Source organism: Panthera tigris, chromosome E2 (genome assembly GCF_018350195.1).
Source record: "Panthera tigris isolate Pti1 chromosome E2, P.tigris_Pti1_mat1.1, whole genome shotgun sequence".
Lineage (NCBI taxonomy): Eukaryota > Metazoa > Chordata > Mammalia > Carnivora > Felidae > Panthera > Panthera tigris.
This window is the reverse complement of record NC_056674.1, coordinates 43989965-44004697: the sequence shown is the minus strand read 5'-3', so window position 1 is coordinate 44004697 and position 14733 is coordinate 43989965. Positions and strand designations below refer to the sequence as shown.

The window sequence follows — 14733 nt, the reverse complement described above, 5'->3', positions numbered from 1 at the left end:
TCACACTGCTTAAGCCTCCCAGCATCTCTGTGGAGCTTGATAACCAAGGAGTCAGCTTCCTGTGCATGATCTAATCTCCATAAACCCAGCTCAGTGGGGTGCATGGTATGGCAGTGTTCACAGTAATATGCAGGCCTAATTATGATATCATCAATTACAAGTGGTAAAAAAGAGAGAGAGAGAGAGAGAGAGAGAGAGAGAGAGAGAGAGAGAGAGAGAGAGAGAGATAGATTTCCCCAGATCACGTAAGGGCCTATTGTTTGGCTCTGTGGTCTGTGTTCCCAGAAGTAATCCCTGTGGAGCCATCCTTCCTTATCAGCATCTTTTACACAAAAAACAAAACCCAAATGGAGTTAACTCTCCTTTATTTACTGGCTTGACTGAGACAAAGCACCTAAAATTTTAACATGAATTCAATCGAGCCCATTTCTCAGGGGTATATGTTGTTATTGATAAATTCCTCCAAGTTTTAAGTTCTCTTGTCATACTTTTCTGAAGAAACAAGTACTGCTTTTGTATTTAGAAAAAAATCGATCAAAGAGTTTTCTCTGTGGTATCTCAAACAACTCAAATGGCCTCTTTTTGCCACTTATAGATTGTCATCTCCCTTCCAGTATTAAGAGGAAACTTCTCCTTATACTGAGCCCAAAGCTACCTTCCTCTAACTTCCTTGATAGTACTTTGTTGTTGTTGTTGTTGTCGTTGTTGTTGTTTGAAAAGTTTTAGATGGGCCATTCAAACATTCTACCTTTTCCACAGGCCTGCTATGTATTTGACTGTTCAACTATTCATCCATTCATTCACTAATTCAAATATTTAGTAAGCATCTAACCACCATTAATGACTTTCCTCCTATAAATTCCAATAGCACTTTGAGCTTGTAACACAGAATGTATAGTTCTCTCTCACCTTTTCAACTAGCCTAGAAGGCAAAAGTGAAGCTCTCTGTTTCAGCACCTATCACAATAGATGATTAAGTTGTGTTACCTGAATTTCTGGTGAATAAGCAGTTGTTACAGAAGTATACAATTTAAAGGAACCACATTGTTACTGTTCTTATGAAGCAAACAATAACTACCATTTACTGCAATGTCTACTCAAGAATAAACCAGGTTATTCAGCTAAACATTTAACATACAATCAATCCTCACCAGAGTCCTGCAGGTTAAGCATTTTTATTCCCATTCTAAAAATGTGGAAAACTAGGGCCCAGAGAAGCAAAGTTAGTGGAGCCAAGGTATTCTGTTAGTAAATGGCAGAATCAAGGTGAACAAAGGTCTGCCTGACATAAAATCCATGCACAATCCAGAGACAGAGAGCAGTAAAGGTTGTAAGGGGGTGGGAGTAGGGGAAAATGGGGACTGACTGCTTCATGGGTACGGTGTTTCCATTTGGGGTGATGAAAAAGTTCTGGAACTAGACAACGATGATGACTGTGTGACGCTGTGAATGCACTTAATGCCAGCCAATCGTATACTTTAAGATGGTTAAAATGGTAAATGTTATATTATTTTCTAAAAGAACGAAACACGTACTCATGGCCTCCCCAAACTCACCTCCCCCTGTGCCTGTTTGCATTGCTTCAGTCCCTAACCCACACCACCTTTATCCCAACCATCTCCCCTCAGAACCAGTAGGCCCCAGCCTGCCAGGCTATTAATAACTCCAGTCCTGCGAGAAGAGTTCCTGAGTGGCACCAGGAGCTCCTGCACCGCCTCCCCTTCCTCCCGCTGAGACTCTTCTCTATTATACAGCCGTCTTCTACCAAGTCTTCCAGGGGGGCTCCAGGGCCACAGCACGGCCTTTCCAAGGACAGCGCCCTCCTTCCAGTCTGTTGCCTGGCACTCAACTCATATGCAGGTTAACGGGTTGGTCTGGACCTCACATCCAACCTTACCCTCTCAGTATACTCCCGAAGTAGAATCTGGTCATTTCCCACTTCATGTGGACTCCCCAGGTCACTGAGTTATATCTGAGTTTAGTGACCCATAAAGGGACACAGGAGGCTGCACCGATTCAGCGATGTCTTGCTGACAGCACAGACAATGAGCAACTGCTCCAGGGAAAAAAAAACAAAACAACAGTCCTCCCAACAAAGTCATACTATATATGGAAGCAACTGTTAGGGCGAGCTCCTTCCAGTGTCCTTCATACTAGGCTGGTGACAGTATGGACTGAGGAAGCAGTGAGGGCACAACAGTAGGCTGTTCCTGCCCCACGGAGGACAGGGCCCTACTACCCTGCATCTCTGCTCTAACATCAGGTGTTGTGGAATTTCCTTGGACTGTGCTCATACGTAGTCTCCTGCTATCTGGGGTTCTTGAACTCTTGGGAGTTCAAGTTCTGAAACACAATCCCACATTGCATGTATTATTTCTACCTGTGGAAATTCCCTTTCCTCAGCAGTATACCTACTGGGTATATTTCACATAGGGTTGTTTGTAATACTTCCACTGACCAGCTGCAAGACTTATCACAAATCAATTGACTTATCTGAGTCTCAGTTTCCCTACCTAGGGAATAAGGAGGTTGGCAAATCTATCACCCTCTGACTTGACTGCAAATTTGCTCACTCCCTTCAGTATCCTTCTGGTACTTTAGCCATTAAGAGGTTTAAAAAGAAAACCAACTAGCTGGAAAACATGAAACAATCCTGCACCACCCGAAAATTTTTCCAACACTCAAACTGACCAAGATGTAAAAATTTCTAATCCTCCCCACATGCTTTCCCTTCTATAAGTTCTGAAATTAGAAATTTAAAGCTGAAATCCTCATTAGGTGAAAGATGTTCTGGTTACTTGAGATGTCTGTACGACCAGAGACCACCAAACAAAATACCAAGAGGTGGGAAAGCTGAAGCAGGGAAAGGAGAGACAGACTCTCAAGGTATCTTCAATTCTCTGGTGTGAAAAGCCTCTCTGAGAGTAAGTGAAATGGTGCTTCGAAGAAAAGTTCAACTTCCATGTCTATCTTTGGCTCTTCCAGTAGGACAGGACTGAGGGGCAAAATGAGAGACCAGTATGAATCTATGAAAATCATAATGGCTCAGAATAGATCAGTGGAGGAAACGGGTACCAATGACCCACTGGCAGCTTGGGGATTTCCTCATTCCTTTATAGGGATTTCCACATTCCTTTCTGAATGCATCTTGGCTCTCTATCACAGATCCAGCCATGAGAAGAGGTGTGGTTAAGCCTTACAACCCTTCATCTAAGCTCAGAGATCACTCTTACCTAGTAACAAAGACATGTTTCTGGATACTGTTAACAATCCATCACATTCTACTTGTAACTCTTTGTTTGCCTGACTGGGGGCTCCTTGAAGGCAGCAATTGGCTCTTAATCATTTCTGTTATTTGTAAACCTAGCCGAGTAGCTGGCATTCTGTATGTACTTGGTAAAAAAATGTTTTTTCTGACTGATTAACTGAATCAAAGAAAGAATAAATAAAGCACATTGAATGCTTTTTATTTTCTCAAAAGCTCTATTTTTGTGGGGGAATTACAATGCCCCCTGTATTTTCTTTTTTGTTGTCTAAGCTGCAGCTAGAAGCTAATCAATCAATGTTAATTAACTGAAGAATCCTAGAACTTCAGCCATGGAAGGGAGAGCAGACTGAACAAAAGGAGGTTTGATGTTACTGTTGGGGCTTAGTCAGTACCTATCTTCAATATCTAAAGGACTGAATTTCTCTGGAAGGACTGACTAGAAATTTAAATTAAAAAGGAACAGAAAAACCCAGAGGAGTCAAAATGGTCAAAAGTGTCACGAGCAAACATGTGTTTCTGATTCAAAGCAAAACAAAAGTGAAAGCGGTCCTCACATGCTCCGTTTCTCATCTACTAGACTTCCATTACATTGTTAGGCATATCCCTTAGAGATCACTGTAGAGCTGAAAGAACACCAGGTAGTCAGGAGTCAGAAATGGGTATGAATATTGTTCCTGACACCTATATGATTGCCCCAAATCACATATTAAGTGAGTGAACACGGATAAGACATTTAAACCTCCCTAGGATTCAGTTTCCTCATTTATAATGCAAGCGTTAAGCTTTTGGCATAAGTACCAGTTAAGATAATTCATTTAAAATACTTTGTAAAATACAAAGCCCTGTGCAAATGTTACGTTTATTCCTAAATACTTGCCGATGCTGCTGTAAATGGAACTGTCTTCTTAATTTACGGCCTTATCTTTTATAGGGATGTATACGTGTGGAAATAGAAACATAAATCAAGCTGACTGAATCCTACCATTGAAATTCAGTACAGGCTGGGACTTGATTTTACCCCTGTTAAAGATTAAACTCGTCAAATGCTGCCTTCTAAAATATCACAGGGATCCTTTTGATAGTAATGTTCCAGAACTCCTAATGCACTTACTGAGTTTAATTAAGACTTGTGAGAAGCAAAGGACAAGCCAAGTTACCTAATATAGGATTTTGCACTAAGCATGCTTTCAGAGCGTACTGCATAAAATAATCTTTTTAAAAAGAGTTTCCTTAAACCAAAAGAGAACTGACAGTTTTCCGAGCACAAATCATTTGCTAAAGAATACAATGAACCTACCAAAAGTTACCTGGTTTTATCCCTGAAACTCAAGTGTTAAATTAAGTCACCTAATAGTCAACTCTAGAGCCAGACTAGGTCTGTTGGACTCTAAAGGCCAGGTGGTTTTCACCACACTGTCCCACAGAATCTGAATGTACTGTCTAACACTTGCATTTCCCACAGCTTTGAAGAATACCTCCTTTGGTCTTCTGCATGTTATTCAAGGTCATAGTTCAATTACAGTTGGAAATATCCGAAAGAACGACTGCCTTTAAGGAAGAGCCATAGGTGGGAGAAGACTAACTTTTTACTGCAAAGCCTTTTGCACTTTTTAAATGTGTACCATGTGCAAATATTAGCTTTTCTAAACACAGAGTGAGAGAAAGAGAGGAAATGAAAGGACTGCTTCCTGGACCAGATCTGGCACTCACTAGTATGATTCAGGACAAGTCACTTCGCAATCTTTTGTGTTTTTTGGGTTTTTTTAGTAATGTCGACACCCAACATGGGGCTTGAACTCACAACCCTGAGACCAGGAGTTGCATGCTCTACCGACTGAGCCAGCCAAGCACCCCAACTTCACAATCTTTTGGGGTTTGTTTCCTTTACTATAAAATAAGGGATTAACTTGGCAAACCCAAAGATTGTACCACACCAACAGTGAACCCTAATGTAAACTATGGACTTTGGTGATAGTGTCGTGCTAATGCCGGCTTATCAACTGTAACAAATGTCCCACTCTTAATGTAAAATGTTAACAGTAGGAGAGGCTGTGCACATGTGGGGGCAGGAGATATATGGGAACACTCTGTACTTTCTACTTGACTTTTCTGTGAATGAAAAACTGCTCTAAAAAACAGTCTTTTCAAAAACAAACAAACAAAAAGAGAAATTAAATATTTCTAAATTTCCTTCCAGCTCTAAGATTCTGTTATAACAATTTACTCTACAAAAACAATTAACTATTCAGAAAGAGGAGTCAATTGGCGAATCTGAGAGAGTAACTTTAATTAGAAATTTGTTAAGATTAAATGGGGAAAAAAGACTTGGATAATTAAAGTCAGGGATTCCCTGAATCTGGAAACAGAGAGATAAAATGGAAATGAGAATGAAGAATATAAACTAATTAGGTACTTCTAGACTTTCCTGCCCGAAAATTTCTTCTGCCTTAGGGAGTCTCAGCAAGTATGGTGAGGAATACTAAAAGGAAACATTCCCCATTCCCACCCCTGGCCCCACCTAGTATCAGATTCTGGCCGGTTCTCTTAAGAGCAAGAAAATGTCCAAATCGTGAGGAAGTATAATTCTCTCATCCTACCCTACCCAGAACCAATCTCTATGCAGCCCAGGCCTCTCTTTACCTTTCTAGGCTAAAGAAAAACATTTATCCCTCTCATACTAGGGAGGACAAAAAAATTAAGTATTCTAGGGTTAGGACCCCCGACATTCAGAGTCAGAAGAAAACAGAATAGGGGTTGCCCGGGTGGCTCAGTCGGTTAAGCATCTGACTCTTAATTTTGGCTCAGGTCATGATCTCATGGTTTCTGGGATCGAGCCCCATGTCAGGCTCCACATTGACAGTGCAGAGCCTGCTTGGGATCCTCTCTCTCCTTCTCTCTCTGCCCCTACACGCCTCTCAAAACAAATAAATAAACATTAAAAAAAATATGGAGACAGAATAGGAAGCCATTGGACTAAAAGTTATTTGAGCTGCAGGGTGCCTGGGTGGCTCAGCTGGTTAAGCATCTGACTTCAGCTCAGGTCATGATCTCACGGTTTCTGGGTTCAAGCCCCGCATCGGGCTCTGTGCTGGCAGCTCAGGGCTGGGAGCCTGCTTTGGATTCTGTGTGTGCCTCTCTCTCTGCCCCTCCCCTGCTTGCGTTCTCTCTCTGTCTCTCAAAAATAAATAAACATTAAAAAAGTAAACTATAAAAAAAGTTATTTGAGCTGCAAATCTCTTTTTTGGCTTAAATCATTTTACCAGATGTAAGGTACACACATAGAAACGATGAGAATTATTTACGCAGAAGTACAAGTGGCTATGCCAAATTTTCAGTTCAGTGAGCATCTCTATGTACACCTGTTTTGTTGAGACCTTTCCACCTGGCCCACCAGGGCCACACTGCTCCACTCCATGCTGTATGTAAAGGATGCAAGCAGGGGCGCCTGGGTGGCGCAGTCGGTTAAGCGTCTGACTTCAGCCAGGTCACGATCTCGCGGTCTGTGAGTTCGAGCCCTGCGTCAGGCTCTGGGCTGATGGCTCGGAGCCTGGAGCCTGTTTCCGATTCTGTGTCTCCCTCTCTCTCTGCCCCTCCCCTGTTCATGCTCTGTCTCTCTCTGTCCCAAAAATAAAAATAAATAAATAAATAAATAAATAAATAAATAAATAAATAAAACGTTGGAAAAAAAAAAAAAAGGATGCAAGCAAAGAAAGGCCTTCTCTTATAATTGCCCCTGCCACATTTTCATTCAGCAAGCTGAGGGCTTATTTCTTTAAATACCAAAATGTATTTATATTTTACCTCTTTCAGAAGAAAGTATTTTTTAAATGGAGGAGATGCAATCCTTGCCTCCTTAAATGAAGTATACTAAACATAGCACTCCCAACATACTTTGTTTTTCAAACTATTATGCCCTTTTGAATTTTTTTTTTTAACGTTTATTTATTTTTGAGACAGAGAGAGACAGAGCATGAACGGGGGAGGGTCACAGAGAGAAGGAGACACAGAATCTGAAACAGGCTCCAGGCTCTGAGCTGTCAGCACAGAGCCCGATGCGGGGCTCGAACCTACGGACCGTGAGATCGTGACCTGAGCCGAAGTCGGACGCTTAACCGACTGAGCCACCCAGGCGCCCCAAACTATTATGCCCTTTTGGAGTACTTTTTCTGTCTCCTTTCTTGATCCTCTCCGCTGGCACTCTCTTGTCAGCATGCCTTAGTCTAACTAACTTCTAATTTTTTACTTCTAATTCCACTATGGTCCTAATCAGAAAACCAATCTGATCTGGATTGTGTATAAAGTAAAGAGGAAATTGGCTCTGAGGAACTAAGGGGCTCTGCAGCTAGGTATCAAGATGGCAGCCAGATGGGCACCTATTATGATACAGGTGACACAGGACATTCAGTTGGAAATATCAACTGAAACACTAAGATAAAATAGACTTAAAACTCCAACAGAAGATACCAGACTAAAACGAGAGCAGGACTATAAAAACTTTCCATTCAGAAAGAGAGTAGAGAAGGAACAAATGTGCGGAGACCAAGAGGAGACTGCTGAGGAAGATTTCTTTGGGGAGAGCCATTGGTAGGCAGAGCATGTGACCCTTGATCTCAGGGTGAGTTTCAGCACCATGTTGGGTATAGAGATTACTTAAAAATAAAATCTTTAAAAAAAATAAATAAAAATAAAAATGGGCGAAGAGCAAACCCATAATAAGATACTCCCACCAGCAAGGCTATAATAATGGAGGAAAAGGGGAGGGCAGGGAGAGGAGGAGGAGGAGGAGGAGGAGGAGGAGGAGGAGGAGAAAGAGAAATGGTAGTGGTAGTGTTGGCCAGAGAGGATAAACTGGAATTCTCACACTCTGCTGATGGGAATGTAAATGGTGCTGCCACTTTGGAAAATAGTCTGACAGTACCCCTAAAAGTTGAACACAATGTCATCATAAAGTCCAGCGATTTCACTCCTAGCTATATAACCAAGAGAAATGAAAACACATGTCCACACAAAAACTTGTACATGAATGTCTGTAGCAGCATTGTTCACAACAGCCAAAATGTGGAAACAACAAAAATTCCCATCAACTGACAAAATGCAATATATCCCTAGAATAGAACACCGTTAGGCAGAATGAAATACTGCTCTATGCAACATGGATGAATCCTAAAAACATCCTCCTGGTGAAAAGTCAGCTACAAAAGACCACATATTACATAAGTCCATTTATATGAAATATCCATAATAGGCAAGTCTACAGAGACAGCAAGTCCATTTTAGTGGTTGCCTAAGGTTTGGGGACAAAATTAGAAGAAGGGAGGGTGCCTGGGTGGCTCAATCAGCTAAATGTCTCACTCTTGACTTGGGCTCAGGTTGTGATCTCACAGTTCATGGGTTCAAGCCCCACATCAGGCTCTGCGCCATCAGCTTGGGATTCTCTCTCTCTCCCTCATTCTCTGCCTGTCCCCCACTCACACGTGCTCTCTCTCAAAATAAATAAATAAACTTTTTTTTTTTTTTTTAATTGGGAGAAGGGAGGGGCACCTGCGTGGCTCAGTCAGTAAAGCATCCAACTTTGGCTCAGGTCATGATCTCGTGGTTTGTGGGTTCAAGCCCTGAGTCAGACTCTGCGCTGACAGCTTGGAGCCTGGAGCCTACCTCAGATTCTGTCTCCCTCTCTCTCTGCCCCTCCTCCACTCACGCTCTGTCTCTGTCTCTGTCTCTCAAAAATAAAGAAACATTAAAAATTTTTTTAAATAAATAAATAAAATAAAATTGGGAAAAGGGAGAGTGAATGGGGATGGGGATGGGTAATGGGTATGGGGTCCTTTTAGGGGGACAATAATTTTCTAAAGTCAGATTTGTGGTGATGGTTGCACAACCCTGTGACTACACTAAAAGCACTGAGTTGAACACTTTAAATGTGTGAATTGTGGCGTATGTGAATTATATCCCAGTAAATCTGTTAAAAAGAAAAGAAAAAGAGAGAGAAAACCAGAGCTGGACATGTTCCCAAATGCCTCTCTAAAATTAAACACCCTCTTGTACCCTCTTGCTACCCAGTGAGCTGCTGGATCATTCAACTATCCCAGATGTTTTCCTTGTTTCCTGCCTTTGAGCTGTGCTCTGTAATTTAGTATTAGCAGAAAGTTAATAAAGACAACACAGCCTTTGTTGCTAAACTTTACACAGTGTTTACCATTTCCCCCCAACATACACATTTCCTCTGTTTTCCCAGTGCAGCTGAGCTGCCAAAACCTTGTAGGGAGAATAATTACCCTTCCGCACCCCTTCCTGCTTTCATAACCGCCCCAATCTTTTGTGCATAATCAAGTGTTTACAGCCAACTAATGTTTTGCTTGCCTCTCCAGGAGGTTTTAAATTCACCAAACTGTTCACCAAATTAGGAGGGTTTTTTTCCCTCCCCCTTTTTTGGGGAGCAAGAATAGGAACAATGGCAGGATTCACTGTTTCTGGATCTCTCCATTTTTTAGACGCTAATTCACTCGCCAGAAAGAAGCTGATTTGCTTTCTTTTTCCTCTAAAAGCAATTTTTTTTTTTACTTCCCAGAAATACTATGAGGGGTTTGTACCAGAGTGTAGTCACAATTAAGTTCTACCCCTGACACCACTTTCAAGTCTTTCTGACATTCCACACCCACCATTTAACAGTTTTCATCATGATATTCCTCAGATGGTGTGTGACTGAAGACAACCTTTCTGAGAGTTAGCTGGGCTTTGTTCTCTAATTCAGAACATTTGCTTTCTACACTGCTCTATATAATTTCTTATTTTTCTACAATCAAAAATGTCCTTACCTATGAATATGTAGAACAGGATATAAAAACTTTCTTTTCATAAGTCTCTAAATGAGGCATTAAAAAAAAAAACAGCATTATAGTCACTAAGTTAGGTTTTATCTATAAACAATCTGATGCTATATTTGTATGCCAGGTCCCTTTTTTTAATAGTGAAATTAAATGAAACAGCTTACTTTAGTAAAAAGTTGAGTGTTGAACAGAACGAGTTTTGAATTTTTAAGCGTGAATTTTATACCTACAAATCATGAATATCATACATTAAGTTTAAAACAAAAGAAAACAGGGACACCTGGCTGGCTCAGTTGGAAGACTGTGTGACTCTCATTCTTGGGGTCTTGAGTTTGAGCCTCATGTTGGGTGTAGAGATTACTTAAATCAATAACACTTTGCTGAGGCAAAAACAAAACAAGAACAACCACACCCCCCCCTCCCCAATCATCTGCCTTCTTATCTGAAAGAATACGACTTAAGGTTTACTCTACACCGTCACATACTGCTAGTAGGAATGTAAACTGGTGCAGCCACTTTGGCAGTTCTTCAAATGGTTAAACACAGGGTTACCATAAGATCTAGCAATTCTACTCTTTTTTTTTTTTTTTTTAATGTTTATTTATTTTTGAGAGAGACAGACACAGAATGCGAGTGGGTTAGGGGCAGAGAGAGAGGGAGACACAGAATCCGAAGCAGGCTCCAGGCTCCGAGCTGTCAGCACAGAGGCTGACGCGGGGCTCAAACTCACAGACCGCGAGATCATGACCTGAGCCGAAGTCGGCCGCTTAACCGACTGAACCACCCAGGCGCCCCTCTAGCAATTCTACTCTTAGGTATATACCCAGGAAAATGAAAACATATGTATGCACAAAGACTTGTACACAAATGTCCATAGCAGCATTAATCATAATAGCTAAAATGTAAAAACAACCCAAATATATATCGAAGGATGAATGGATTACAAAATAGAGTCTATATCTACAATAGGATATTATTCGGCAATAAAAATAAATCAAGTCTTGGGGCATCTGATTGGCTCAGTCAGTAGACCATGCAACTTTTGATCTTGGGGTTGTGAGTTTGAGCCCCATGTTGGGTATAGAGATTACTAAAAAATATAAGAAATCTTAAAAAAAAAAATTAGGTCCTGCTTTGTGCTTAATATAAACCTTAAAAACATCATGCTAAGTAAAAGAAGCCAATCACAAAAGACCATATAGTGTATAATTCCATTTATATGCTATGTCCAGAATAGGCAAATCTATAGAAAGAGAAAGTAGATTAGTGGTTGACTCGGGTTGGAGGTTGGAGGGGTTAGGAGTAGGGAGAATGGAAAAAAGAGTGGTAAAGGGTTTTGGGTATAGTGTGGGATTTCTTTTTGGGTAATGAAGTATTAGAATATACTTCTAATATGCAAGCCTTAGATTATGCTAAAAAGCCATTGATATGCATGCTTTTTTTTTTTTTTTAAGGTAAGCTCCACAATCAGTGTGGCACTTGAACTTGAACTCCCAAGATCAAGAGGTGCATGCTCTACTGACTGCGCCAGACAGGTGCCCTGATTTGCACACTTTAAATGGGTAAACTGTATAGTATGTGAATTACAACTCACAAAGCTGTTTGAAGAAAGATCTACTTTACATCCAAATGTCCATCAACTGATGAACAAATAAACCAAATGTGGTATATTCATACCATGGAATATTACTTAACAATTAAAAGGGACAAAATATTGATATATGCAACAACCTGGATAAACCTCCGAAACATTATGCTAAGAGAGGGTGCCTGGCTGGCCCAGTCAGTACACTTGATCAACAGTCCGTGACTCTTGATCTCAGGGTCATGAGTTCGAGCCCCATGTTGGGCAAAGTGATTACTTCGAAAAAAAACAAAACATGGAAACACCTCCCCACACACACACACAAAACAAACTAAGAGAGAGAAGTCCACCACAGAAGATCACATGTTACATGGTTCCTTCCCATGAAACAGCCATAAAGGCAAATCCACAGAGGTAGACAGATTAGTGGTTGCCTGGGGCTAAGGGTGGGAACAAGGAGTGACTATAAATAGGCACAGGGACCTTTTTAGGGTAATGGAGATGTTCTAAAATTGTAATGTATTAGTTTCACAACTCTGTAAACTTACTAAAAATCATTGACTTGCATACTTAAAACATTATTTTATGGTCTGTAAAGTATATCTCAATAAAGTTGTCTTATAAAAAAAGATTTATTCTAGAGGCGCCCTGGTGGCTCAGTCAGTTAAGCATCCAACTCTTGGTTTCGGCTCAGATCATGATCTCGTGGATTTGTGGTTTGAGCCCTGAGTGGGGCTCTGCGCTGGCAGTGTGGAGCTAACTTGTAATTCTCTCTCCCTCTCTCTCTGCCTCTCTCTGACTCATGCTGCCTCTGTCTCTCTCAAAATAAATAAACTTAAAAAAAAAGATTTATTCGAAAAAAATTTTGAAGAGGCAATTTTTAAAACGGACAAAACGTGAATAGGCAATTTACAGAAGAAAAAATATGAATAAACCTAGAACACAAAAAGATGTTCAACTCACTAGTAATAAGAGAACTAACTGTTAACTAAAACCACAATGTACCTTTAGATGGGAAGCCATGGCAATGTGACCAGGGATAGGTAGATAGAAGATTTCAACTGAACTGGTAATGTTTAATTTCTTAAGCTGAGTGGTGGGTACATGAGTGTTTTACTCTGCATTTTTTATCTGTTTGAATTATTTCATAAAAAACTAAACACTTTCTCTAAAATGCTTAACTTATTGCCATAGAAAAGAAATGAGAAATGTGGAGTATAATTTTTAAAATTATTGATAAGTAATTTACATGCCATAAAATTCATTCTTAAGGGGTGTCTGGGTGGCTCAGTCGGTTAAGCATCCAACTTCAGCTCAGGTCATGATCTCATGGTTCGTGAGTTCAAGCCCCACATCAGGCTCTGTGCTCACAGCTCAGAGCTTAGAACCTCTGTGTCTCCCTCTCTCTCTGCCCCTCCCCTGCTCATACTCTGTCTCTCTCTCAAAAATAAATAAACATTAAAAAAAATTCACTCTTAAAATGTACAAGTGGCTTTTAGTATATTCACAAGACTGTATAACTATCACCACTGTCTAATTCCAAAACATTTTCCTTACCTCACAGAGAAATCCCATACCCATTAGCAGACACTCCTAACTCCCCAGCTCCAGCCCCTAGCAACCGCTAATCTACTTTCTGTCTCTATGAACTTGCCCAGTCTTAATATTCTACATAAATGGAATCATACAACGTGTGGTCTTTTTTTTCTGGTTTCTATTAAAGTTTAAAATTTGTTACTTTTAAATGTTTGCGTTGTGTTTGCGTTAAATGTGTCCATACTTCATTCATTTTTATGGCTAAAAAATATTCCATTATATGCATATATCACATTTGTGTATCTATTTATCAGTTGATAAACATTTGGGTGACTTCCACGTGTGGGCTATTATGAATAATGCCGTGATGAACATTTGTGCACAGATTTTTGTCTGAACATGTTCTCATTTCTCTTAGGTATATACCTAAGAATGGAATTACTGTGTCAAATAGTAATTCCATGTTTAATGTTTTGAGGAACTGCCAAATTATTTTCCAAAGCAGCTGGACCTTTTTACATGGCAAATAATTTTGAAAGCTATTTACTAGCGTGGATATTTTTCATAGTAAAATACTATTATAAATTTATTGAAATAAACCTTAAAGAATATTTATCCCAGCTCCATCTGGCCCTAACGCAATGGATTTCATTTTTTGTCTAAAAATATATGTTTCATATATATTTATAAGACTGTAATCATAGAGAACATACATTTTTTTTTCACTTTCAGTAATATATTTAGGTAGTCATTTGCAAGATTCACTTATTCAGACTTACTTGTATATGACGGTGACTACTTTAGAAAGATATAAAGTAGACTCAATATTCTCATACACTTTTGGAAGCCTATAGCACTGCAAATGCCACTGTCAATTTCTTCAAAAGACATGCTTTCATCAGTGGTATGTGCCAGTTAGAGAATCTAAACTGTTTAACATTCAGAGTAAATGATGAAATTGACAGTTTCAAAACGTATCAGCTTTTTTACTAACAGCTTATATTTTCCAGTTTTCAAAGTGAAAAAATCATGATAGTTTGGAATTAACATTTTTTTAATGTTTATTTATTATTTTTGAGAGACACAGAGAGACAGAGTGTGAGCAGTGGAGGGGTAGGGAGAGAGGGAGACACAGAATCTGAAGCAGGCTCCAGGATCTGAGCTGTCAGCACAGAGCCTGACGCGGGGCTCAAACCCACAAACTGCCAGATCATGACCTGGGCCGAAGTTGGAGGCTTAACCAACGGAGACACCCAGGCACCCCAGAAAGGCAAAACTATTTTAAAAGACTATGTGTAAATGTTATCTAGAAACATTAGTGACTCAAATTACCAACCTTAAATACATCCTCAATACATCTATTAAGTTCCTCTTCTGTTACCAAAATGGTACCTGGAGCCATGTCACTCTCTGGAATCTCTAGAGAACAAAAAACAAAATTACCCATATTCAGTGCCTCATTGAATAGAGCTCAGGACTTAAGGAAGAAAGTGTTGCTAGATAGTGCTGTAAGTAAC

The 14733-nt window shown here is 40.1% G+C and overlaps 1 protein-coding gene across 3 annotated transcripts in view; it reads right to left on the bottom strand.

Annotated features, from left to right (window-relative positions):
- TANGO6 (transport and golgi organization 6 homolog) overlaps positions 1 to 14733 on the bottom strand; it is a 190026-nt gene that overhangs the window by 138888 nt on the left and 36405 nt on the right. For all 3 annotated transcript variants that reach the window (XM_007090410.3, XM_042969157.1, XM_042969156.1), the window contains exon 7: positions 14553 to 14635. In XM_007090410.3, coding sequence (XP_007090472.2) covers positions 14553 to 14635 — 83 coding nt within the window. The remainder of the gene's footprint in view (positions 1 to 14552; positions 14636 to 14733) is intronic.